The sequence below is a fragment of the Eutrigla gurnardus genome, assembly GCF_963514095.1.
Source record: "Eutrigla gurnardus genome assembly, chromosome: 9".
Taxonomy (NCBI): Eukaryota; Metazoa; Chordata; class Actinopteri; order Perciformes; family Triglidae; genus Eutrigla; species Eutrigla gurnardus.
This window is the reverse complement of record NC_139923.1, coordinates 21,613,873-21,639,366: the sequence shown is the minus strand read 5'-3', so window position 1 is coordinate 21,639,366 and position 25,494 is coordinate 21,613,873. Positions and strand designations below refer to the sequence as shown.

General features: G+C 41.2%; 2 protein-coding genes across 6 annotated transcripts in view; both read left to right on the top strand.

Annotated features, from left to right (window-relative positions):
* The window catches only part of bmal2 (basic helix-loop-helix ARNT like 2), a 39,136-nt gene extending 16,804 nt beyond the window's left edge, over nt 1-22,332 (top strand). The window contains exons 1-17 of one of the 4 annotated variants that reach the window (XM_084018022.1): nt 7,586-7,972; nt 13,307-13,436; nt 13,541-13,600; nt 13,710-13,751; nt 13,952-14,109; nt 14,647-14,726; nt 15,038-15,130; nt 15,733-15,850; nt 16,074-16,223; nt 16,385-16,628; nt 16,894-17,000; nt 17,313-17,463; nt 17,559-17,629; nt 17,741-17,855; nt 18,053-18,143; nt 19,125-19,255; nt 19,375-19,542. In XM_084018022.1, coding sequence (XP_083874148.1) covers nt 7,915-7,972; nt 13,307-13,436; nt 13,541-13,600; nt 13,710-13,751; nt 13,952-14,109; nt 14,647-14,726; nt 15,038-15,130; nt 15,733-15,850; nt 16,074-16,223; nt 16,385-16,628; nt 16,894-17,000; nt 17,313-17,463; nt 17,559-17,629; nt 17,741-17,855; nt 18,053-18,143; nt 19,125-19,208 — 1,752 coding nt within the window. In that variant the 5' untranslated portion in view covers nt 7,586-7,914 and the 3' untranslated portion in view covers nt 19,209-19,255; nt 19,375-19,542. Of the gene's footprint in view, nt 1-7,585; nt 7,973-13,306; nt 13,437-13,540; nt 13,601-13,709; nt 13,752-13,951; nt 14,110-14,646; nt 14,727-15,037; nt 15,131-15,732; nt 15,851-16,073; nt 16,224-16,384; nt 16,629-16,893; nt 17,001-17,312; nt 17,464-17,558; nt 17,630-17,740; nt 17,856-18,052; nt 18,144-19,124; nt 19,256-19,374 lie in introns of those variants that run through there. The other 3 variants (XM_084018021.1, XM_084018019.1, XM_084018020.1) reach the window with 3 other exon arrangements.
* A 422-nt stretch (nt 22,333-22,754) lies between these two features.
* Nucleotides 22,755-25,271, top strand: LOC311019296 (guanylyl cyclase inhibitory protein; the record flags this gene model as incomplete). Of its 2 annotated transcripts, XM_084018613.1 has the most annotated exons (5): nt 22,755-22,825; nt 23,397-23,529; nt 23,646-23,795; nt 23,904-24,009; nt 24,747-25,271. In XM_084018613.1, 5 exons carry the CDS (start codon nt 22,755-22,757, stop codon nt 24,881-24,883), a joined length of 597 nt encoding a protein of 198 aa, XP_083874739.1. In that variant the 3' UTR covers nt 24,884-25,271. The 2 variants fall into 2 exon arrangements, with proteins under 2 accessions (XP_083874739.1, XP_083874738.1); XM_084018612.1 differs by having other exon boundaries at nt 23,646-24,009.
* Nucleotides 25,272-25,494: the final 223 nt, after the last annotated feature.

The window sequence follows — 25,494 nt, the reverse complement described above, 5'->3', positions numbered from 1 at the left end:
TTTACCGTTTTTTCTCTGATTTGACAATGAAGATAATCCTCTTTTATCAACATCTCTTCAATCCGTTCTTGTTTCTCCTTTGTCAGAGATTCAAGGTGGGCCACCACCGCAGTCAGGCTTTGGTTCTCTTCCGTAAAGGTTTTCTCATTTTCCTGCAGATTATGAACTTCTGCCTGCAGATTAGAATTCTCTGACTGTTTGGTTTCTATCTGAGATTGAAGCAGGGCTAGTTCTTCAGTCATGATCTTGTGTTTCACGTTCAAGGAGTTCTCAGTTTCCTTGTAATCCATTACTGTTGACGTGAGGTAATTCATCTTTGCCTGCGTTGCCAGATTCTGGTGATCAAGTTGGTATTCGAGTTGCTTCACCTTTTCATCTTTGTCTTGCTGAGACACCTCTACAAGATGCTCAAGGTCATGCACATCTGTCTTCAGCTTGTCATTGTCTTCCTTCTGTTTTGCCGTCAGAGACTTGAGTTGAGCCAGCTCCTCACTGTTCCTCTCATCCTTCTCTCTCAGAGAGATTTCGTTTTCACTCTTTTGTCTAAGGTGGCAATGAAGATAATCCTCTTTAATCAACAGATCTTCAATCTCTTCTTGTTTCTCCTTTGTCAGAGATTCAAGGTGGGCCACCTTGACCCTTGTGATTTTGGCATTTTCCTGAAGATCACAAACTTCTGCCTGCAGATTAGAATTCTCTGACTGTTTGGTTTCTATCTGAGATTGAAGCAGGGCTAGTTCTTCAGTAATGATCTTGTGTTTGGCGTTCAAAGAGTTCTCAGTTTCCTTGTAATCCATTACTGTTGATGTGAGGTTACTTATCTTTGTCTGCGTTGCCAGATTCAGGTGATCAAGTTGGTATTCGAGTTGCTTCACCTTTTCATCTTTATCTTGCTGACACACCTCTACAAGATGCTCAAGGTCATGCACATCTGTCTTCAGCTTGTCATTCTCTTCCTTCTGTTTGGCCGTCAGAGACTTGAGTCGAGCCAGCTCCTCACTGTTGCTCTCATCCTTCTCTCTCAGAGAGATTTCGTTTTCCGTTTTTTCTCTGATTTGAAAATGAAGATAATCCTCTTTTATCACCAGATCTTCAATCTCTTCTTGTTTCTCCTTTGTCAGAGATTCAAGGTGGGCCACCTTGACCCTTGTGATTTTGGCATTTTCCTGAAGATCACAAACTTCTGCCTGCAGATTAGAATTCTCTGACTGTTTGGTTTCTATCTGAGATTGAAGCAGGGCTAGTTCTTCAGTAATGATCTTGTGTTTGGCGTTCAAAGAGTTCTCAGTTTCCTTGTAATCCATTACTGTTGACGTGAGGTCACTTATCTTTGCCTGCGTTGCCAGATTCAGGTGATCAAGTTGGTATTCAAGTTGCTTCACCTTTTCATCTTTGTCTTGCTGAGCCCCCTCTACAAGATGCTCAAGGTCATGCACATCTGTCTTCAGCTTGTCATTCTCTTCCTTCTGTTTGGCCGTCAGAGACTTGAGTCGAGCCAGCTCCTCACTGTTGCTCTCATACTTCTCTCTCAGAGAGATTTCCTTTTCCGTTTTTTCTCTGATTTGACAATGAAGATAATCCTCTTTTATCAACAGATCTTCAATCTCTTCTTGTTTCTCCTTTCTCAGAGATTCAAGGTGGGCCATCTTCTCAGTCAGGCTCTGGTTCTCTTCCTTAAAGGTGTTCTCATTTTCCCGCAGATTACCATTCTCTGCCTGAGTTTTGTCCATCTGAGATTGAAGCCGGGCCATCTCGTCAGTCATGACCTTACCCTGCTCCTTTAGAAGATTCTCTCTTTGCTCATAGTCCAGCACTGTTGACATGAGATCATCTATCTCTGTCTGCTTTGTCTCATCCAGCTGTTGAAGTTGGTGTTTTAATTGCTTCTCTTGCTCATTTTTGCTTTTTTGAGCCTCCTCTACAAGATGGTTAAGGTCATGCACACTTGTCTTTAGGTTGTTAATATACGTTTGGTTTGAATCCGTCATGCATAGAAGTGAGGTAAGCTCACCCCTAATATGTTCATTAGTCTCACTCAAGACCACATTTGCCTCCTTCACTTCTTTTAATTCAAATTGAAGGGAACTTGTTAAGGATCGGAGGGCATTCAGCTCCTCTGACACGTAGATGCGATTAGTTTCGTCCATGTCTAGACAATAAGTCACTGAACGATGGAGGGACAACGGCTTTATAGATTCTTGGTGAGCTTTGATCTGCGTCATTCGTGACGTATCAATGCCTTTAATGTCTCAATCAAAGGCAGCAAGACGATGACACGTCATGAAATTCTAAATTCGAATAGACGTCATTACGTTCTATGCGCTATGGGACGTTTTTATGTTATTGTTTTAAAGACTAGCTACTATTTAAATGTATGTAGCCTACAGCAGAATATGGAGTAACGATGCCGTAAGTATTATACTATGTAGCGACTGGGTACACGCGGTATTTTAGAGGAAAGGAGAAATGACTCTGTAAATATTCTTTACAGTCATGAGTATACTGGGTACTTAACGTTACTCGTAAACAGCGCCGTTGCGGCATGCAGCTACCTCCGAAAGGTATGAGGTGTATAATGCATTTCACAGTTGTAATATTGTCATATGAGTGTGGTATCCAGGGGACTGTTTTGTGTATGCGCACCGCGCACGGATCTGAGTTCCGTCGGAGAGTTGTAGCCTACGTTACTACTGTGGGGGACTGCGGAGCGGGAAATAAAGAGCATCAACAAGAAGCGACGTTGCCAGTTATTTCCTTGACGATAACTTACACATGGTGTCAGAAGTAAAGCGACTAGGACGTGGATCATGGCAAAGTTTCATCCTCCCGAGAAACTGGACTTTACTCGACCGGAGCAGTGGCCGGAGTGGCGGCAGCGGTTCCAAAGGTACCGTATGGCTACAACGCTAAACCTGGAAGAGTGGGACGTGCAGGTTAGCACGCTGCTCTATGGGCTCGGCAAAGAGGGGGCAAGTGTTTCAGGTGCGGCAAGGATCACCCCAAACATACAACCTGTGCAGCCAGAAATGCTCAGTGCAGAAACTGCCATAAGACTGGACACTTCGCTGTTGTGTGTCGTTCCGCCAGAGTGAACGAGGTAACCACAGTGGGGCAGGAGGCTGACCACAGTGGCAGACATTTTCTAGGTGAGATCAAAACAAAGTACACCTACATTGCAGACGCTAATACGCCATGGACTGTTAAACTAGCCATCAGAAACACTCCTGTGACCTTCAAGATTGATACGGGCGCTGATACCAGTGTGATATCAGATGAAACTTACCACAAGCTCAAACACCTGCCCCAGTTAGCAAGCGATGACATGGACTTTGACAGCCCAGGGGGAAAACTTGAGGGTCTAGGACAGTTCACAGCTTTAACAAAGTACAAAGGCCGGCAATACAAGTTCATCATACATGTGGTCAAAACAAACAGCTGCAGCAACCTCTTAGGCCGAGCAGTCGCAGTAGCCATGGGGCTGGTGAAAAGAGTGGACGAAGTCCAAAGCACGTTTGATACAGATGTGGGCCTCTTGAAGATAAAACCTGTTAAAATATGCCTGCGAGACGATGCTGTACCGTACAGCGTGAGCACTGCGAGGAGAGTATCTGCACCCATGCTCCCCAAAGTTAAAGCTGAACTGGAGAGAATGGTGAAGTGCGGCGTCATTGAGGAAGTAACAGGACCAACAGAGTGGTGTGCCCCGATGGTCCCGGTCCCCAAAAGAACAGCTGATGTGAGAATCTGTGTTGACTTAAAGAAACTGAATATGGCAGTTAAAAGGGAGAGATATGTCTTACCTACTATAGATGACATACTGCCACGACTGGCAGAGTCCCATGTGTTCTCCCTGCTCGATGCAGCTAGTGGCTTCTGGCAAATCCCGCTGGAGAAGGAAACGGCTAAGCTGACCACATTCATCACTCCCATGGGGAGGTACTTCTTCAAGCGGCTCCCGTTTGGGATCTCCAGTGCACCGGAGATTTTTCAGAGGGAGATGTCGGTGCTGTTCAGAGGCCAGGAAGGGGTTGAGGTACACTTACCTGTATGGATTAGACAGCTTCACAGTGCACACAGACCACAAACCACTAGCCCCACTTATCAACAACAAAGACCTTGACATGGTTCCCCTGAGGTGCCAACGCCTGCCCATGCGTCTGATGAGGTACAACCCCACTGCAGAGTACGTGCCGGGGAAAACACTGACAGTAGCTGACACACTGTCCCGACAGCCACTATCCGTAATGCAGAGTGAAATATCAGAACTAACCTGTGATGTTTCAGTGTTCGAGGATGCAGCTCACGCAGCATGGCCAGTGTCGCCCTACAAGCTGGAGCGGATCAAGCAAGAGACGAGCACTGACCGTGACCTGCAGGTGGTGAGTAAACTGGTGACACATGGGTGGCCAAAGCATGTGAGCAGCGTCCCAGTACAGCCAATGGGGTAACAGCCTGTCAACCTCAAAAGGATTTGTGTTGTATGGAGACCGAATTGTTATCCCACACAGTATGAGAGGTGACATACTCCACCGTTTGCATGATGGGCACCAGGGCATCACTAAGTGTCACGAGAGGGCACGAATGAGTGTGTGGTGTCCCGGACTAGAGAAGGAGATCCAAGAACTGGTGACAAAGTACCCTGAATGCATGCAAATCAGACCGACGCAGAGGAAGGAGCCTCTGATGACAACACAGCTACCTCAAAGACCATGGCAGAAGGTCGGAGCCGACATCTGTGAGTATGAAAAGAGAAACTACCTGATTGTCATTGACTATTTCTCTCACTATTTGGAAATAGCACACTTACCCAACATGACCAGTAGGACCACTGACTGAAGAACATCTTCGCCAGGTGGGGGTGTCCAGATGAGCTACACACAGACAACGGGCGACAGTTTTCTAGTAAGGAGTTTCAAAGCTTTTCTGTTACATATGATTTTAAACAAATCACCTCCAGCCCTTACTACCCTCAGTCCAACGGTGAGGCTGAGAGGGCAGTTCAGACTAGGGCTGTTCGATTAATCGATTTTAAATCGTAATCGCGATTATGTATTTAGAACGATGTTAAAACGTGAAACTCGTAAAATCGATTTTTCACACACCTCTACCTCCTTCATGGGTTACATTATTATTTAGCATGCAAAGACCCAGTTTAGTTTAATTAGAAAATGTCTTGTTTTATTTAATTGGAAATATAACTTACTGTATGTTTGCAAGTGCTGATTTGCTGATTTTTTTCTTATATTTTTTCAAACTTTATTTATTTTACAAAAAGAGTTTTGCACTTTATTCATTCATTTTTTGTTTAATAAGAGCAAATTGCATTTAAAGCCCAATGGGGGAAATGTTCAATAAAAAAGCAGCATATTTGAAATAATTTCTTTGCCTTTTGTCATTTCACAAAATAATCGTAATCGTAATCGAAAATCGGATTTTGAGAGAACAAAATCGAGATTTTATTTTTAGGCAAAATCGAACAGCCCTAGTTCAGACGTCGAAAAAGATTGAAGGAAGGAAATAAAGAGCATCAACAAGAAGCGACGTTGCCAGTTATTTCCTTGACGATAACTTACACAAATATGCTTCCAAAACATAATACGAATAGATGAGGTACAATAACAATCTAAAAAAAAACAACTAATTATTTACCCTTTGCTAATGGCAGTTGTGACAGTAATTTCTTACAGGTGTGCCTTAAGCAGACAGCACACCCGCACACCAGAGATCTATCTGTCTTCTACTTCCATGTGATTTCAAATATACTTTACAAGCCGTTTCTCAAGTGCACAGCTATGGAAGACTTGTCATTGTCATCCAAGAAGAAAAATAAATAATAGAGTAATAATGCAATGCTTACAAATTATAACAACAAGGGCTGTGCTGTTCTCTTCTTCTTACCCCTACTTTTAATTAAAATATTGGGGGCACAGTCATTAATAACCTGTTTCCTTTCGTACATGGTGCAGGCACCACCACCTCCAGGAGTATGACAATATAAAATCTGAGATGACACATAAAATACAATTCCTGGAAATAGTGGGAAGTATTGTTCCAGATGAAATCCATATACATTTACCAATTTATCATTTCACCTGGTGGAAATATATATCAGCCAGATAGACAGTGGAGAGAAACAATACAATGTTTTGTATTAAATATGAGGCTACATTATTTAATAAACAAAATCAAACCATGATGTGTGATTTTTTTTGTAATCAAGAACAAAGGTAACATGTTGTGCTCTGCTGTCCAAGATGTGATGCTGAGAGAAGGGAACGGATACTGAATCTTAAAGAAATACATTTATGATTTATGTGAGCTCTTACAAAGAAGTGTTGGAAAGTGTTTCTCATTTCCAACACATTCTCATTACAACGTCATGCCAACTCGTTGCATACTAATACTCCTAACTCACACTGATGCTTTGCCAGAACCTCTTGGCGTCACTTTTTTTTGCAAATGTTACTGTGAATTCAAGCGTTTATATAACGCTTGCAGAGGTTAAGGAAAAAAGAATAACTATATTAACTAAGTAGTAAACATAAGTACAGAAAAAAACACAAAAATCCCTACCAAATAACTCAATGATCCTTCCCAATGCCGATGCTGCTCTCCTGTTTAAAGTCATGCGTTTGTTTGATACCCAAGGAATGAGAAGAGGCTAATATTTTTGTTTCAATTATTGTTTTTATTTGTATGACGTATTTATGTAATGTAAATACTGTACTGATGTTCTTTTCTTTATTATCATTATGTGTACACTCCATTTATAAACCGGTATTTATTGTTTTTCCTGTCAACCCACTGATCTACACTCTAATCCAGTAGGTGGCAGTAATCCACCATACCGCATACCGCCATAAAAATCCAAAGAAGAAGAATCAGTGTACTTTCTCACTTAGGGATGCAAGGAAACGAAAAAGCAGACAAAACTGCTAAGGAGGCAGTAAAGAAAGAGGAGGTGGAAGTGAAAGTAAAATTATCAAAAGCAGAGGGGAAAAGTTTAATATGGAAGGAAATAATCAATCAATGGAATCAGTATTGGAAGAGCCAGGAAAAAGGGAGACATTTATATAAATTACAAGGGGTAGTAGGAGACATAGGATGTTATGGAGACAATTGAACAGAACAAGTAATCATAAGCAGAATAAGAATAGGGCACAGTAAACTGAATAACACACTTAATATAATAGGAAAACATCCAACGGGCCAGTGTAGCTGTGGGGAGAGGGAGACAGTGGAGCATGTAATTGTAGCTTGTCCTATATATGAAAGAGAGAGGGAAATGATGAATACAGGGTTGCGAAAGGTTGGAAAAGGGGAAAATAACTTCAAGAGTCTAGTAGAATGTGGAAAATCTAAGGAAGAGAGAATAATCATTATGAGATTTCTTATCTCAACTGGTCGAACTAAAAGAATATAACAAAAGAGGAAATAAGAAAGAAGTAAAGTCCAGCAGATGGCGGTATATGCAACATTAAGGATGGCGACTGCCATTAAACGCCAAAGAAGAAGAAGAAGAAGAATCGGTGTACTTTCCGTACCAGTTGGCGGCGGTAAAGGGCCACCGAATTGTTTACCAACGGCCAAAACATCAAGAAGCCGATTTGACAGAGAGCAGACGAGCAATGTAGCTGCAGCGGTGACTTCGGTGCGCCGGAGGAGACTCAGCTCCCGTCTTCGTCTTCCGCATTTCCCGCTCTGTTCTTCATTGCACCGCAGACACGCTTCTGTGTGCGCCCTCTGCCTCTTTTTATTTTTCTTCATATCGGGAATGTAAAGCAGCTGTATGTCGCCGCCCCTCTTCCACAATCTTTCCTAATTGACACAACAACATCCCGGACTAACGTTTGTCGACCGCCTCATCCATGTGTCGTGGTTCTGGGCCCCAGCGCACCGGCTCCGGCTCCAGCCATGTCGGGCAGGAACACAGCGTCCGGCGGCGGTGACAGATCGGGAGGCGAACCTGCAGGTAATTGGGGAAACCCACCATTCAGCGGTTTAAACGTTCGGCTGGTTAAACCTACAAGTACGCGCAGCACTTGGATAAAAAACGAGAGAAGCGCCGCGGTGTGTTTGTTTGCGACGTCTCTCGCCGGTTGACGGTAACTTTGTGGTTTCCGAAACTAGGTCAGTAGAGCAGTAGACCAAACTCGCCCTCAACGCCATTTAAACAACATTACACGACGTTGTTTGCCACGCGGAATATGACTAATGTTATCAATATAACTTAATTACAAGTAACTATATCGTGGTGTTTGTTGACGTTAGCTTAAACGACTGAACCACGACATGTTAGCTTAGCAGCGATAGCAAGGCCTGTTTACCAGGGCAACGTTGTGTGTGTGTGTGTATATATATATATATATATATATATATATATATATATATATATATATATATATATATATATATATATATATATATATCTCATTGCTGTAGGTTAGCTGTACCATTCACATTGTCTATCTGCTGTACAGGTCAACGGCATTCATCAAAAAAAGGTCAAGATACTGTGTTGTCCACAGTATTTTGTAGGCTTGATGCTATTGCATTGTAGTTACAAATGTGTAACTTGAACAATAGGATCATTCACTTTTAAATTGGTTTTATAATTATACTGATTCATTGGTTATACAGCAGACCAAATGTCATTTGTGTTTTATCTGTGACTGACTAATACAGCTAGAGTTTTTTGTAAAAGAACAAGATCCTTGAATTGATAGAGGAGTTACACAATGCATTTCTTTTAAATAACACAAGTTCTGTTTCATAGTTTTAAGAATATTTAGCCCGCTCAATTCACGTAATGTTTGTCAAATGTAAAGCTTCAGTTGTACTGTCAAATTCTGCTAACTAAATATACAATGTTGGTCAGGGTTACTAATTAAAACTGACTTTGAATAGTGGTCTCTCCTCCAGAGAGATGAAGTATTGGTCCTTTCAGTAGACTGAAAGAGCGTTAGAGTCATAAAATAGCTTTTGAAAGCTTCTGTCAATTAGAGAAAGATTTGTAGGGCTTGTTCATTAAAGGGCCCAGTCAGGATGCCACGGTGGACCTTTCACAGACCATATGGAACTACTAGACTCCACAAGATTTTTTTTTCTTTCTACTTTCATAACAGCCGTTTAACGCAAATAATCATATACTGCTTTAACAGTGTCTAATTAAAAGTAAAATAAAAACTATTCAAGTCACCGCTCCTTCATATTGAGATTGCTTTTCTGTAGAACATGTTTTTTATATACCTAACACACTGATTTGTATGATATTACCAATGTAGTTAGCTGTGTCTTACAGTGGTACTAAAAGTTTCAGATGATTTGAGTTTTATTGAATCAAGCTATTATGTTGACTGCCAAGACCCTGTCTAACTGCACAGTTGACCATTGTTGCATAAATATGAATAAGAGAATCAAACTATTTATTTGGAGCCAAACTGTCCTTCATTACCTGAGTATCTTTGCCTTGTCCACACATTCTTCTAACAAATATAGAGCTCATAGCGGTTAAGTGCAGCAGATGCTTATTCATGGATTGAGTGAATGAGCAAGTTAATTGACATGTGAGAGCAGGAGAGAAGGATTATGGGATGTCCAGTCATCTAGTACCGTTCACTGTAACCCTGTAATCTAACCGATCTTGAGAGGGGAGCAGGATTAAAAATCAGGTTGTTGCTGATCTGTTAATGGCTATTTGGGTCACGGCTTCTGTGGAGCCGAGTTGAAAATGGGTGCTGTGGATCAGCCGTATTTGGTCTATCTAGTGCAGTCCTCTCACGCACGTACTTCTGAGGCCATGACTAAATCACAGCCATGAGAGCACCACATTTTATCAGAATAGATGATAGACTGCAGAAATACAGAAAGGGAGGCAGTAGCGCTGTAGTCTCTGTGTAGTCTCTCCACAACAGCAGCTTGTACTTTAGTGATCTCCATTAACATATGCCGCCATCCATTCAAATAAAGACATCGGTGGACAAGCAGCAACGTTCAGACATCGACAGCATGCCACGCTGTAATCATGCAATGGTACATGAGGTGCCAAAATACTCTTTATTGGTCACTAAACAAAGCCGAATGTAAAAATTATTTATGAATGAATACTAAACATATGTTGTTACATACAGATTCACTTAACGTGACGAAAATACACTTGAATAGTAAAACACTGAGGCAAGCAGTCAGTCTCTCACTCTCAGCTGAAATGGGATTTTTTTTCCAGAAGGCCTTAAACTTAAGATAGAAAATAGTCAAAAATTATGACGTAACAATTTATTTTGTTTATTATATTTCATATCACACACACAACATCAAACTGCTGCCTGCACAGAAATAAGGGGGTGGGGGGAAAGAAAATTCAGGGATGGCGGTAATGAACCCTTTGTTTGTAAACAAAATTAAATGGTAAAATGAAGATAATAGAAATAAATTAAAACTGCGAGCAGTGATAACGGGCCCTCGCATGGCACGTAACTCGGTTAGTGCTACGACCGCCTGACGTGTCGGACCGCCTGGCCTTGCCACCGCCACGGGGCGGGTCGTCCCCGGCCACCGCCACGTTGCCAGTCGTCCCCGGGCGTCCCCGGCCACCGCCACGGCGCGGGTCGTCACCGGCCACGGCTGGCGCCTGTCGTCCCCGGCCACCGCCACGGCGCGGGTCGTCCCCGGCCACCGCCGCGGCGCTGGTCGTTGCTTGCCTGAATCGTCCTGTGCATTACTGTGTCAGATGATTGAAGTCATCACGCTCGACTGGGGTGCAAGGTTCCACGACACTGGGACCTTATACGGGTGTAAAAACATGATATTTTATGTCGCCACTAGGTGGCGCTCTGATTGTGAGTCAATATTGCAGTGCAGACGTGTTCAGGGTGGGACTCTCATCAAACGTGAGAAGTTTGAACCCGATCGGACGATGGACACTGAAGTTATAACAGTTTAGAGTATTGTGACGAAGCATGAAATTCGTCCATGTTTAGGACGCCGTCCTGGCCACGCCCTTAGACTTTTGCAAGACCTTTCGATGATTTTGCATCGTTGAGGCCTCTAGAACAGTCTCAGTGAGTTTGGCATGAATCGGATCAACGGTGTAGGAGGAGTTCGTTAAAATATAAAGCCTACAATTAGCTAAAATGGCCTTAAATGGCCCAAAATGGCTGATTTACTGTAGCGCCCCCGAGTGGTCAATTTTATTAAAATTTTCAGGATATGTTCCAGGGAGTTATCTCAACATATCCTGCAAGTTTCGTGACGATTGGGTTTAATATTGTGGAGTTATGTGTATTGATTTCTAGAGCCCCGCCCCTCTGATGTTCATTGGCTAATAACTTCTGAACGCAACAACGTTTTTCAATGTTTTTCATGGAACTTGCCCAACTTGGTCTAATGATGACGCACAGCAAATTTGGTGAGAATCGGATCTACGGTTTAGGAGAAATTAGCAAAAACGTGTTTTTCACAAAATTCAAAATGGCGGAAAATTTCGGTAGGCGGACTTTAGTACTCCAAGAGGATTTTTTGTAGAGCACACTTGCCTGCACATGTGTGGCGAATTTTGTGTCAATTAGAGTTACGGTGTGCTGGGGCTAGCCTAACACACGTTAGGTGGCGCTAGAGAGCCACCTTTTTGTGGCCAACTATGAAACCTTTAAAATATCAAATTTTTCGCCAGTCCCCATGTGCACACCAAATCTTTTAAGCTAATTTTATTGCTAAGGCCTCCAAAATGGCAACACAAGTTGCGGAATAAGAAAAAAAATAATCAATACAGTTTCAATAGGGCTTCGCTGCCCGACGTTGTCGGCGCTCGGGCCCTAATGAGTTAAAGTGATGGTTCAGAGTAAAATGCACCCTAGGTAATTTCCAGCAAGACATCCAGCCAAATACCCCTCAGAAGCATTTTTAGCGATGGTCAACATTGGTCAAGATGGTTAGTACTGGTGCGATGATACATCTTGATTATCTTGTAAATTACCCCACTAATAATGCATGGAATGTTACCAAACTTCTTCAGTAGTACACATAGGGTCTGTACTCACAAAACGAGGCATTTGAAAGTTTGTAAGTACACCAGGAGTTTATTTAAAAGAACAGTTGCCTGATAGCTTCTATCCTCGGCTGCTAACGCTACCGCTGCGTAGACGCAACTTCCGTGTTTACCCAGCCGATGCCGTCACGCGAGTTTCACGCGAGACTGTGAAAACGTTTTGCTTAATTTTTATAAATGCTATTATACAATTATCAGGTCAACACTTGTTGACCTTGGTAACATTCCATTCATTATCAGTGGGGTAATTTACCAGATAAACAAAATGTACCATCGTGCCAGTACTAAGCCATTCAGCTGATAGCCCTATCTTGACCAATGCTGACCATCGCTAAAAATGCTTCCGAGGGGGTGTTTGGCTGGATGTCATGGTGGAAATGACCTAGGGTGCATTTTACTCCGAACCATCACTTTAATTGGCATCTTCATTGCAACTGTAATTGAACACTTGCTGAGATGTGTTGGACCTGAAAGCATAATAATGGAGATATTCTCAGAGAAACTTGTTGTGACAAAATAACACCAGAACAACCAGTTATGTGTATGGCAAGTGTGCTTTGACAGGAGTTATGAGGAGGGAAGATTTTTACACATTGACTTAACCGTACTAAAAATGTACTTGATAATCTACACATTTCAGCTTTGACATTTTATACAAACCAGCAACTTGAAGACCCTACTTTGAATATCAAAGGCCATTATTGAATTAAGATAATATAAGCTATTAAGCTTAAGGACTGGTCAAATTTTGGATGAACTTTAGACTTACAAGTGTTTCAGAAAAAGTAACAAAAAGACAACAGCAAAAGCTCTATGAGTATTCAAATGTAATTTCTTTCAAATTGATTAGGAGGGCAACTGTTTCTATTTCCCTAACACTTGTTTGGGGATCATTTGGTGTACAAGTGTTCTGGCTTGTGCATTTATTCATCATCTTCATCATTTCCAATTTCCCAGATTGCTCCGTTTCCTCTTGGTTACAACATTGCTACCACTTATATATATACAGGGCCATTTAAAAGGAGTGGTGTGACCGATGCAGTCTGTGAGTCCCTGCTCAACAAAACTGTTTCTGAGCTCTGTGATCATGTTTGAACGAGCTCTGGATATGACAATGCAGCTGTTTGATTCTTTATCACTTGCGTCTGACAACGCGCAATCCATCAGATTTCTAGCGTGAAATGCAGTAGTGTAAGGTGGGAATGTGCCACTGTGCTTACAAATCGAATGAAGTCCTACAATGGTGTTGTGTTTTTTCAGAAGAGGTGCTGGTTGAGGAAAGCCAAAGTTCTTGTGTCTCTTTGCCCAGCCTGATGACCTCATCCTCAGCTGATTGCATGTCCTTGAGCATGGAGATACCCCGGAAGCGCAAGGGTAGCATGGACAACCAGTGAGTAGTGTGATTGCTTTAATTTGGCTTAGAGAAAAATCTCTTAAATCCAGTGACCTAAATTGTGCCTATGTGCTATTGAAAGACATGCATTTTCTTTCTAGGGATGCAAGATCTACTTCTATGGATATGGACATGGAAGATATGGACGATGAACAAAATGGGTACATTGTGTTAAATAAGCGCTTTCAGAGACGACCTGTCTTTACATCATACTTTTTCTGCATTTTCATATCGTTGCTCGTCACATATGTGTGTTCTTCTGCTCTACAGGTCAGATGGAGACGACCGACATGTCAAAATGAAATGCTTCAGGTAGGTTATATTTAACATCACCACATAGGAATCAAAATATCCCTGTGTTGTAATATTGTCCTCAATCTAAAAATGTTCATGGTTGCATAGCTGCATCTAGAATGTATAATATGCTACATTTCACAGATGCAGATGCTCTGTAAAGGGAAAGGAGAAAACTTTGAATCTTCTAAATGATTTCTTATTTAATGTCTCTGCAGGGAACCGCACAGCCAAATTGAGAAGAGGAGACGGGACAAAATGAACAATCTCATTGACAAACTGTCAGCCATGATCCCCACTTGTAACCCCATGTCCCGTAAACTGGACAAGCTCACTGTGCTCAGAATGGCAGTGCAGCACCTCAAATCTCTCAAAGGTATGTTAAAGGGAAAAATCACAATCTTTTATGTGGAGGTCCAATTTTTACAACCAGGTATCAAACTTCTTCTGAGTGGAACATAATGACTTTGCCAGTAGAAGTTGGAGTTACCACTGTGATGCTGAGGGGAGGCTACTTTTTCAATTGAGGCAGAAGGTGTCATAGTGACAAATGCTGGTTCAGCTGGTTTACATTAAATCAAACTGGTTTAAGCTGCTAGATCATACTGGCAAAACCAGAAATGGACCCATCTCTATTTGGGGGTAAATTTGAAAGGAGGAGGTATGTCTGTAAACAGTGACTGTTTAAATAGGGCATTCTTTTCTTCCACACATAAGTTCGGCTCACCCAAGTGTTTGTTCAAAGCCTGTCTAATCACCTAACTGCAAAAGTATCTTGCCCCATCTCTAAGCGTTTCCAGATCTCAACGTTCACTCTGACAGTGATAACTTGGTTATAATAAGCTTGAACCTAATGTCTAAATGTTAAACAGCAATCTGACATTAGACTGACTGTGTAACATTTTGTTTTCAGGGTCAGCAAGTTCTTTTTCTGAAGCCAATTACAAACCTTCATTCCTTCCTGACGAGGAGCTCAAACACCTTGTCCTCAAGGTAAACACTGACAAAGGCAACTGAGAATGCTATACAATACCTTTTTATCGTTAAGATATGTTCGTCAGCTCACATTAACATTATTATCATTTGATAGAGAGAGATTATAAAAATCCTCAATATGCATTTATATTTCAGTTTGAATCCCTGTGGAGAATGATTTTTCATGATTATAATTTAAGTGCTTCTGTTTATTTCGTACATTAAATTCAATACAATATATAAATAGAAGATAGAAAAATCTACTCAATGGCCTCTTACTTCTGTCTTTTCATTAAATTATTTTCTCCCATGTTTCTTTTTTTGTGCAGGCTGCTGATGGGTTCCTGTTTGTAGTGGGCTGTGATCGTGGGAAAATAGTTTTTGTCTCAGAGTCCATCACGAAGATATTAAATTATAGTCGGGTAACGCTTTTACATTTGTTACTGTATCTGCAGCACCTTTTGTTCATGTCAAACCTCGGACACACCAGATGGGTCGCGTTGTTTTGGCACCACTATTAAGGGACGAGAACCCACCAGATATATTTTAAAACTAAATATTTCTGGAAAAACTGTAACTAAACTAAAATTATATTGTAAAGTCAGAACAAAAAGTGTATACTAATGCAAAAGCATCCATAGAAGCTACCAGCACATGCTTGAGCCTGTAACACCACATTTGGCGTAGTGCACAGATTACACAGTAGTACACTTTACAAATACAACATTGATGGTGAATTCATGAAAGTTAAATATATAAACCTAAAAAACATATTTTATTCTGAGAAATGAGGTGTTGCTTTTTCTCCCTCATTCTTATTTGAATCTAAATCTTCTCAGTCTTTGCACCACACAGTATCTGGTGTGCTCCAGGGTCAACAGTCCACAATCAATGTACTTTCATTCCCATTTGTTATTTGTCAACAAGAATCGCCTTAGCTGCAGAATGGTTTTGACCATTCTTTTTTGATCTGCATGGCCTCTGTGTTTCGCTCGGTCTTATGAGCTGTTTGTTCTTCCTACAGGTGGAGCTGATTGGACAGAGCCTGTTTGACTACATACACCCAAAGGACATGGGGAAAGTGAAGGAGCAGTTGTCAGCTTCTGAATTATACCCTCGTGAACGGCTAATAGATGCTAAAAGTAAAGCAATTATTCTGTGTGTGTGTGTGTGTGTCCGTGTGTGTGTGTGTGTGTGTGTGTGTGTGTGTGTGTGTGTGTGTGTGTGTGTGTGTGTGTGTGTGTGTGTGTGTGTGTGTGTGTGTGTGTGTGTGTGTGTGTGTGTGTGTGTGTGTGTGTGTGTGTGTGTGTGTGTGTGTGCGTGCGCGTGTGTGAGTGAGATTTAACACTCCTGTCATGTGTCCAGCCGGTCTGCAGGTCCAGGCCGACCTCCCAGTCGGTGCAGCGCGACTCTGTTCAGGCGCACGCCGCTCCTTCTTCTGCCGCATGAAGTACAACAAGATTTCTGTCAAAGTGGAGGAGATGGAATTCCAAGCCAGCACCTCCAAAAAGAAAGGTGGGGATAAATGATCCCAGTGGTTTATTCAGCAGATCACTTTTGTATATTCAGGGTTTGAAAGTATTTGGTTTACTACTAATATGATATTCATCAGGTACCAGGAATTGGTGTATATGGTGTGTATATATATTGCGGTTTGTGTCTGCATGCGCCTACAGAGACACAGAAGTACTGCACGGTCCACTGTACAGGCTACATGCGCAGCTGGTCTACCAGTCAGTTGGGAGAAGAGGGGGAGGGCGAGGCGGACAAGCAGGATAGCTCCCACTTCAGCTGCCTGGTGGCAATGGGACGCATCCACACCCACTCATCTGCCCAGGTTAATGAAGAAGTCCGAGTTAAACCCACAGAGTTCATCACACGCTATGCCATGGATGGCAAATTCACTTTTGTCGATCAAAGGTAGAATTACATTTCAATAAGGGGGTGGTAGAGGGTTGTAGTTTCTTAGGGCATGGCTTTGTTAACGTGTACAATATGATTATCTTCTGTTGACATTTCCAACATCCTGGACGTTCGTCAACAGAAAATCCTGTTGATGTGAAAACAATTTGAGTTTATACAGCATTCTTAATAATGCATTTGTTGTTTGTAAAAGTATTTCGTACTTGCATGGCAAACGTCTATGCTCTTTTAATACTTAACTTTGTCCTTTTTTCTTCTGCAGAGCGACAACCATTCTTGGTTATCTTCCCCAAGAATTGCTTGGGACGTCGTGCTATGAGTACTTCCATCAAGATGACTTACCGCATTTAGCTGACGGTCATCGAAAAGGCAAATAACATTTTTTATGACCTCATACCATTTATCGTTTCTCTTGGATCCTTTATTATTCTTTTTTTTCTGCCAAGATGATCCCTACATTCTTCAATTATGTAGGCCTGTTTGACAATGTACAATGCAGCTGCAGTTATTCCGCACATCTGATGTTTATTCAAGTAGCTCAGTATTCTGAGAAATCGTGATGGATTCACCATAGTTTTGTCTGCTATGCTTATTGTATTATCTGCCTTAAGCATATCACACTGATGCTTCATTTTTCTGTTTAGTCCTCTGAATCGTCCTCTCGCTGTTTTTCTTCCACAGTGCTGCGGAGTAAAGACAAAGTCGAGACAAACTGCTATAAGTTTAAAACAAAATATGGCTCTTTCGTCACTCTGCAAAGTCAGTGGTTTAGTTTTTTAAATCCCTGGACCAAAGAAGTAGAATACATAGTGTCAACTAATACTGTTATATCGTGAGTATCCACTTCGATCCCTTTATGCATTACCTGGATATCTTTTTAGACAGATGCACCGTATATTAATATCTGTTTTCTCATCCCACAACAAGCAATGATCACAGTCGAACCAGCCGCTCAGGAAACAAGTGTGAACAGTCGAGCCATTCCAAGACTTCTGAAGGTCAGTTAAAAGGGAGAAGATAAAGATCTATTGTGACCTGTCATAGGTTAAATACAGATTGTGTAGCCATCGCATCTGTCTGTTAATTTTACCTTTTTTTTTTACCGTTAGAAGATGGCAAGAAGTCCCTTCCAGTTATACCAGGCATCTCCACCACACCCGGAGCTCTGATTTATGCTGGAAGCATAGGGACCCAGATCGCCAATGAGCTGCTGGATTTCAACAGGTGTGGCCTCACAACAGAGCAAGTCTTATTTGCTTGCGTGTTGGAGATAAGTAAATCTGGTAGACAATTAGAAAGAGAGTGATTTAGTGAGTCTATTTTTTGCTACAGTTGCTATGCTTATGCTTATATGCTTGTTTATTTACGCAGTTTGTTTGTGTGGTTTTTTTTTAAGTTGATCTGTTTCTGTGTTTCTTCAGGATGAACTCGTCACCTTCCAGTCGTAGCGTCAGCCCGTTCAGTCTACCACTGGATAAGTGTCCACAAACTCACAATCAAAACAGCAACAATGTAATTCAGCATACATGTGTACCTTTGATCATCAGTACATGTACATCTGTCACAAATGCTTTTCCATTTATTTTATTTTTATTTTATTGGTTTATTTCAGGGACATTGCACACTGATCAACAGCCAAACTGTAAGTGAGCCAGAGTTAGCCAAAGAGGCTAGTTTTCATCTGTAGTCCCTGGCCAGATTTTCAAAAGGCAACCTAAAATTACAGAGATAAAAAGCATGTATAAGCATTAAAAAACAACATAGTAAGAACAAATTGACAAACAGAGGCAATAGATGATACAAAAAACACCCAGCATACAAAAAACACCCAGCATTCACTAAACTGCATGAAGTTTTCAGGTCTGAATCGGCTGAGTGCAGTTAATGAAAGAAAAAAGAAAACGCACACACACACAGACATTAATTAACTATGTATACTTACAGATGAGGATGTAGTGCTACGTTAGAGTAGACATTTTACAGTGTTACTTGATGGAATTCTGCCTGAATGCAGTTCAGTTGTTCAGTCATCCAGTCAAACAACTTATAACAACAACAACAACTAGTTGAAATGACACCAAATCAGTGTGAACATTATTGTTTTTGTCCTATTTTGCCAAATGCAATAAAAAAATATCTGTCACTACCCGAATACGGTCTAAATTGTATCTGTAGAATTAGATTTGTAGCACAATGGGTAGTAATTTGCATATGCAATGTAGTAATAAAACCATAAACCTCTCCATTGATTGCCAGCTGATGATTGCCTTCCTGTAAAAAATGGTGTTGCTTTTTTTAGTTTAAATAAAACCGTGCAGTTGCCTCATTTGTTTAGACCGCAAAAGATTTCCTTCAACCTTGAAGGAAACGACCATAAAGTGATGCAATCACTGCTGTATGTACTAGGAAATGATGGTGAATTTACTCCAAAGATTTGATTTTTTTCCCCTCCATTTCCCCCTCATGACTAAACTCCTGCCATGTTGCTGCTAGGCCTATAATTTTCTCCTCTGTTGGTGTCTAGGTGCCAAATGGAGAGGCAACAGACATGGAGATTCCAGGAAAGTCCAGCTCTGAGGATGAGCCCCAAGGAGCTGCATTCTCAGGAGCAGAATCACTCATGGGTAATCTCTCCGATCTGTAACCGCATTTATGAATGGTACACAGGATCATATTGAATTATGTCCTCCTTTTGTAAATCTAATTCTTTCTTCTTTTTTTCTTTCACCCCATCTCACCTCAGGGGAGAATTCCCAGCTGGATTTGGACAGCGTGGTTGGACCAGGCCTTAGTAGTCTTAGCAGTGACGAAGCAGCCATGGCAGTGATCATGAGCCTCCTGGAAACAGACACAAACTTGGGTGAGGCTGTGGACTTCGAAGAGATGCACTGGTCTTTATAGAATCTGCTCTACGGTCTGATGCTTTTGCATCACTTGGAACATCGTTTTTGTGATGAAGACTGCCTGAATGCTTATTCTAAGAAAGCATTCCTTTCTGTCAATGGATTTTTTTTTATTTATTAGTAACCTTTTTCCACATACATAAGCTGTGTAGTCTTCGTGTGGCTGCTCTAACAGGGAGAGGGATCGACGACAACAAGGGATACCTTATTGTCCGAAGGGGGATGTGCCTCTAAAGCCTTACATTGGTGTGTCTACCTTGAAGTGCTGTTCCTCAACTGCTTTTCCTCACATCTACTCTCATCCTCTGTTAAACTGAAGAGGCCTAGTAAGGTTATGGAACCCATGAACACAAACGACAGTGACATGATGTACATCATGATGGCTCTGGATTCACCTCCACCTACGTTCGGTTGGAATTGACGATGCAAAAAAAAAAATAAAAAAAATGCACTGAATCAAGTCATGTTTTTTAAAAGGTTGTACTTTGATTAGTTACTATATGTTTAATAAAAATGTGAGGAAGACACCATAACAACCTGGCCCCTCTCTGTGACCCCTCAGGATTCAAGCCGTTGGTAGCCAGTGTGCCACGGCAGACCACCCTTCCTTAACCACTTAACTTTGAGTCACCTAAGGGTTCGCCGCTCAGAGATTTTTTTTTTTCTCTCGTCAGTATCTGTACATTTTCCAGCAAAACAGTCCAGCAACCTCCTCTCTTGTACCCTGACTGGAACACACTGTATACGTGTGGATTTGGTATGGTTGCAAACTTGTCTTCAAGCCATATCTGACTTTAAGGGATAGTTCACATAGGAAAAATATTATATTTGTTTATGCATTCAGCCCCCAATGTTGGATTTACGTTTTGCTCTAAACAATTAACATTCTAGAAAGACGGGTTTGATGTTTGACCATGAACTGCGATGAATTTCTGAGCATTACAGTACTTCATGCAAAGTGAAATGCCACGTCAGAGGTGCTGAAATGTAGCGTTGGAGTTATATGTGACATTTTATCGACACATGCTCTAGGTTGATGTCAGAGTCGATGGTAGAAGTGTAAACTCAGGGAGCGATGGAAACAGAGCCGCCCCATTTCAACATGGAATGACGCAGTTCTATGTAACTGCAGCAATATTTTGTCCTCCAATTTAAAGTTTTACGTACTTGCCGACACACTGTGCATTGATAAAGAGCGCATACTTTACCCGGTGCGTCTTTGTTCTTACACTTATTGTCGGCTTTATATTCTTGCAGGTAAACCATAGCTTGTCAGAGGCAGACACCGTTGTCATGCATACATTTATTAAGGGACTATGCTATACAGAGCTGTCATTTCTCTCTCCATGTAATTGTCACCCACATATGCATAACACCTGAAGGCAGACGACTATACTGCTGACTTGTACTATCATATTGCTGAAAACTTGAATTAGTTACCGAGTTTAATGGATCCGTTTTGTGATTTACCTCATGTAGATTTTCTTTTGCTCATGTTTACAAATGCATATCTTGGATTTTATTTACAAAACATTCACAGCCATCACGTCATGATTTATACTTTGGTGAGCCGCTGTTGGATATCGTGTGGCAGACAGATGGCCTTATGGGTTGGTGTAAAGTTAACTAAATTAAAGTTTTGTATTGGCTTGTTTAAAAATGTAAGCACTTTGGTACACCTGAAAATGACTCGAATACAGTTATATCATCATCTGGCACATAGCACATTGAGTGTTGTACAATGCTAGTCTCATAGGGAGAGCAATGAAGATAGCAAACTTGTATGTCGGCTTAATTTTAAGATTTTGTGTTATCCTTTGTATTTGTGTCTGACCCTCTGTCATCAGTAACTAAACCAATCAGCCAAAACGTCAGCGGTCGTATTGCTGCCCAAGTATACAATATATGGAACTGTGTAGCTTTTATGCCATGCCATCATTCATGTAGGTGCCTCGGGCCACGATTTATAGTCACCTCATGAGGACTGCCTCACCTCATGAGGCTTTTCCAATAAGAACTCTTGAAAAAGTTGTTGTAAATCGAAGAATACTGTATTTTCCCTCCAATGCTTGAATTGCGAGGAGCCAGTGGATGGAGCAACTGAACTTGCACGGAGCCTCCTGCCTGTGTCCGAAAGTGCCTTTTGGACATGTCTGCTCGGACACTCGATAAACCTCTGTTGCTCAGGGAGAACGCCTCCCACCTGGCAACCTCGGCAGACTGCAAAGAGGGCTAAAATGTATCATGGATTGACTTGATTCATACTGTGCATCATCATGAATGATGTGGAAGCTCGTTCATAGATAAAACAGGAATTGCATGTGTTGGCTTCAGCACTCGATCACCAACTAACCAATGCAGAACTATAAAGTTGTGACAGACATGGGCTGGTCTTCTTCAGGGCAACAAGTCTGTTTTGTATTCACAATCACATATATATACGGTATATATATATTTTTCCTTCTGTCTCCATCTGAAATAAAACAGTAGATTTTGTAAAAAAAAAAGGGAACATTATGTTTTGATTTCATGCCCTGCTTTGTAACTAGTTGCATGCTGCGTTTGTATCATTTATTCATTTCTTTAAAATCACTAGACCTTGGAAGTTAATACAGACTGATGGCAGCCGACTGTCACTGTATGGGAGGAAGTACCATCATATTGCTGCTTCCATTGTACCACTACATTCTTGTTTGATTGGCCCCAGAGAGAGCACTTACTGTATTTGTCTACTGCTGCTATGTCTGGGCTTTCTTCGTGTCATGTTGTTAATAAATATTAGTTTAATAAACCCTCAACAGGAACTATTGCCATATTTTCACATATCTATATTTGGATTGAACAGAAAGACGGCACACTTTGTGATGAGCCACACTGAATTCACAACATTTCATCAAAACACAGTTTTGTTTTCTGGCACATTTCTTTTATTCCTATGGCTTCCCCGGGTAACCCTGTACACATGAATCCAAAAGACCTCAACACTGCAGCACTGAAAAGGCCACACCACCCTGTGCACAGTGCTGAAGAGGTGGCATGAGTAATTACATTTGCTGTATACTGAATCCATTTACAACCAACCCCCCCAGAGATTAGCTGTGAGTAATTTGTCAAATGTGATAAGGCAGTGGTTGGTGCAATTAAGTAAGCATGGCATAAGCTGGGATTTGTTGTGTTTATAAAGTCAGTTGTGGATGCAGAGCTGTTGTCCCTTTACAGAATGGGCCAAGCTGCTACCCTGCCTTGTAGGAGAGGGGGGTCGTATGTTACCGAGCTGTACGAGTGGTTCAGGTAAGACTTTCCAACTTTCCACGGGGAAGCTGTTATTTCTTTTAATGCTGTGTGTGTAAATTCAATTTTGGAGGGAGTGGGTATGTTCCAAGGCTCCAGTTTGATCTGTGAAAAAATCAACAATTCTATGGATGAAGCTTAAACTGGTGAGTTTTGAAGCAAGTTCGAGAATGTTATTTTCGAAACAAATCTACAAACCATATCCTTGACCTTTAGTTTCGTATTGTTTTCTCATGTTCTTTTTGTACTCTGTTGAGACATTGTGTCTTAAGCCCCACTTTATTTCCACAGTGGTGATTAGCTTCAATTTGCCATGTTGTTGTAAAGTGGTTCAAAATCATACGGCCTAATTATCTTAGCACTCGCAGGGTGTAAGCAAGCTTTAAAAACGTGTAATCTCCACGGAGATGGGATAGGTTGACATTAATTCTCTTAAGTTAAAGGACACATTTCGCCTTTTACAGATCTGACCTTTTACTCAAGCTGTATTACAGCAACTGGCATTGTTATTCTCTCTGTATTAAACAAATGTGTTTATTTGTATTTTTTTTTTAAATCTTTTTTGTGATAGGAAGTTTATTAATGAATGTCCAAGTGGGCTGATCACACTTCATGAGTTTCAAAGGCATTTCTGCAATGGAACCGTTGGCAGTGAGTCAGCCGAGTATGCAGAACAGATATTCCGCACGTTGGACAACAACGGGGTGAGTAAACTACCCCGAATGAACCGTAACAGGACAATGATGATCATAATACAGGTCACAGCAACCAAGAAGCGTGAATAGCAAATGAATTTATAAATGATGGTGCTTCCCTTCAGGACGGGGTGGTGGATTTCAGGGAGTACGTCATGGCCATCAGCATGCTCATTGAAGGTTCGGCTGTGGAGAAGCTGCGCTGGTCATTCAAGCTCTATGACAAAGACGGAGACGGAGCCATTACAAGGGATGAAATGCTGGAGATCATGCAGGTGTGTGTGTTCCTTTTTTTTTTTTTTTTACAAACACTTACTCATCATGGGATGGTACATCAGACACGGCATCCTTCTGTCCAACTGGTGTGTGTTTCCTGTTCACAGGCTGTGTATAAAATGAGTGCAACAGCCACTTTAACCAAACCCAGCCCGCTTACAGCTGAGGAATGTACCAACCGGATATTCGTGCGTTTGGATAAAGACAACAACGGTGAGGAAATTATTTTCCCTTTCTGCTTGACTGCCATGCATGGGACCAAATTCATAAACATGCCACACTCATGTGCTCATGGCGGTAGGGCACTTATGTGTCTTTTCTTCTCTGAATAAGCTGACCTAATAGAGATAATGGCGATTCTGTAGAAGAAGGTAAATATACCTACAAAATACCCCGCCCAGTTTATTATAGGTTTAAAAGACTGTGATCCTACTACTTGGAACCATAATTAACAAATGGAAACTGAATGAAGAACACATTGTCTTTTAGAAAATTGTTATTAAAGCCTTTGTCAGTTCTGTGATGCAAGACTGGAAGCACATTTCTTTTACTAGTTGGGACAAGTCTTTGAGTCTAACATCATCATTCAGTCACAGAATAAGAGATGAAGCAAGCACATACCCTAAAGCTGATGTAATGCACATAATAGAAGATAAACTACAGCATTTTTAAAGTCCACAAAAATGTCATGTATGCTCATGTGTGTTGGTGAGGGCTTGAAAATGCTCTTTTAAAGAGTACAGTTTAGCTTGTAACTAGAGCACGTTCCACATAATAATTACATTGTGTTACAGTGATTTTATAGTTCATTAATTCTAATTATATTATAAATATATAGGCATTGCTTGCAGTTAGCTAACATGCTCACTGATATCAACACTTGTCTCGGGCATGAGGGAACAGAACCTAATGATACTGATCGTCACCGTGTGCCCTTGTTATGTCTGTAGCCATCATCAGTCTGGAGGAGTTCATAGAGGGAGCGTTGGATGATGATTGGATCAGAGACATGCTGGAATGTGACCCCAGCACTGTGCAGGTGGAGAGGCCCCCGAGTAGGGACGCCACTTTGGGGACCCATGGTTGACCTGAAGTGTGGTATTCTATTCACTTGGAGCAGACTAGCTCATGTTTGGACTGAAATCTCCAGGAATCGTTGCAGCAACACAGCTTCCACTCTCTGTGAAAAATTATATCAGGAACATAGAGGTAGAATCGGAGAGCACTAGCTATTTTAGATATTGATTTATCAAGTTGTCACAATATGAAAAGCATTCATTTCTGCCTTGTTTTTTTTTTTATTATTATTATTTTCTACTGTATTTTGAATTGCTTTTTTGTTGTTGTTTTTATCTGACGCATCATTTGATGTAGTTACGATCATTCTGTGTGTGTGATTGCATCTCCTTATCGAATAAATCATGGCTATAATGAGACAATGAAATTGTACTATAATTGTCTTTCTCATTAATATTATTAAAAAATATTCTGCATGTGTGGCCAGATTACCTTGGACCAGTCCACAGACCCTAAATCCATTTTAAGTGGACAGATTGTAATATAAACATTTTTTTTTTAATTTACGAACAAAGCATAGTGCTGGATAAAATACATTTTAAAATAAACTAGTGAGTGCGCTCTACCTTGCTCAGCTACGACATCAAGGTGAAATTTAGCAATGAGCATGAGTAACAATAA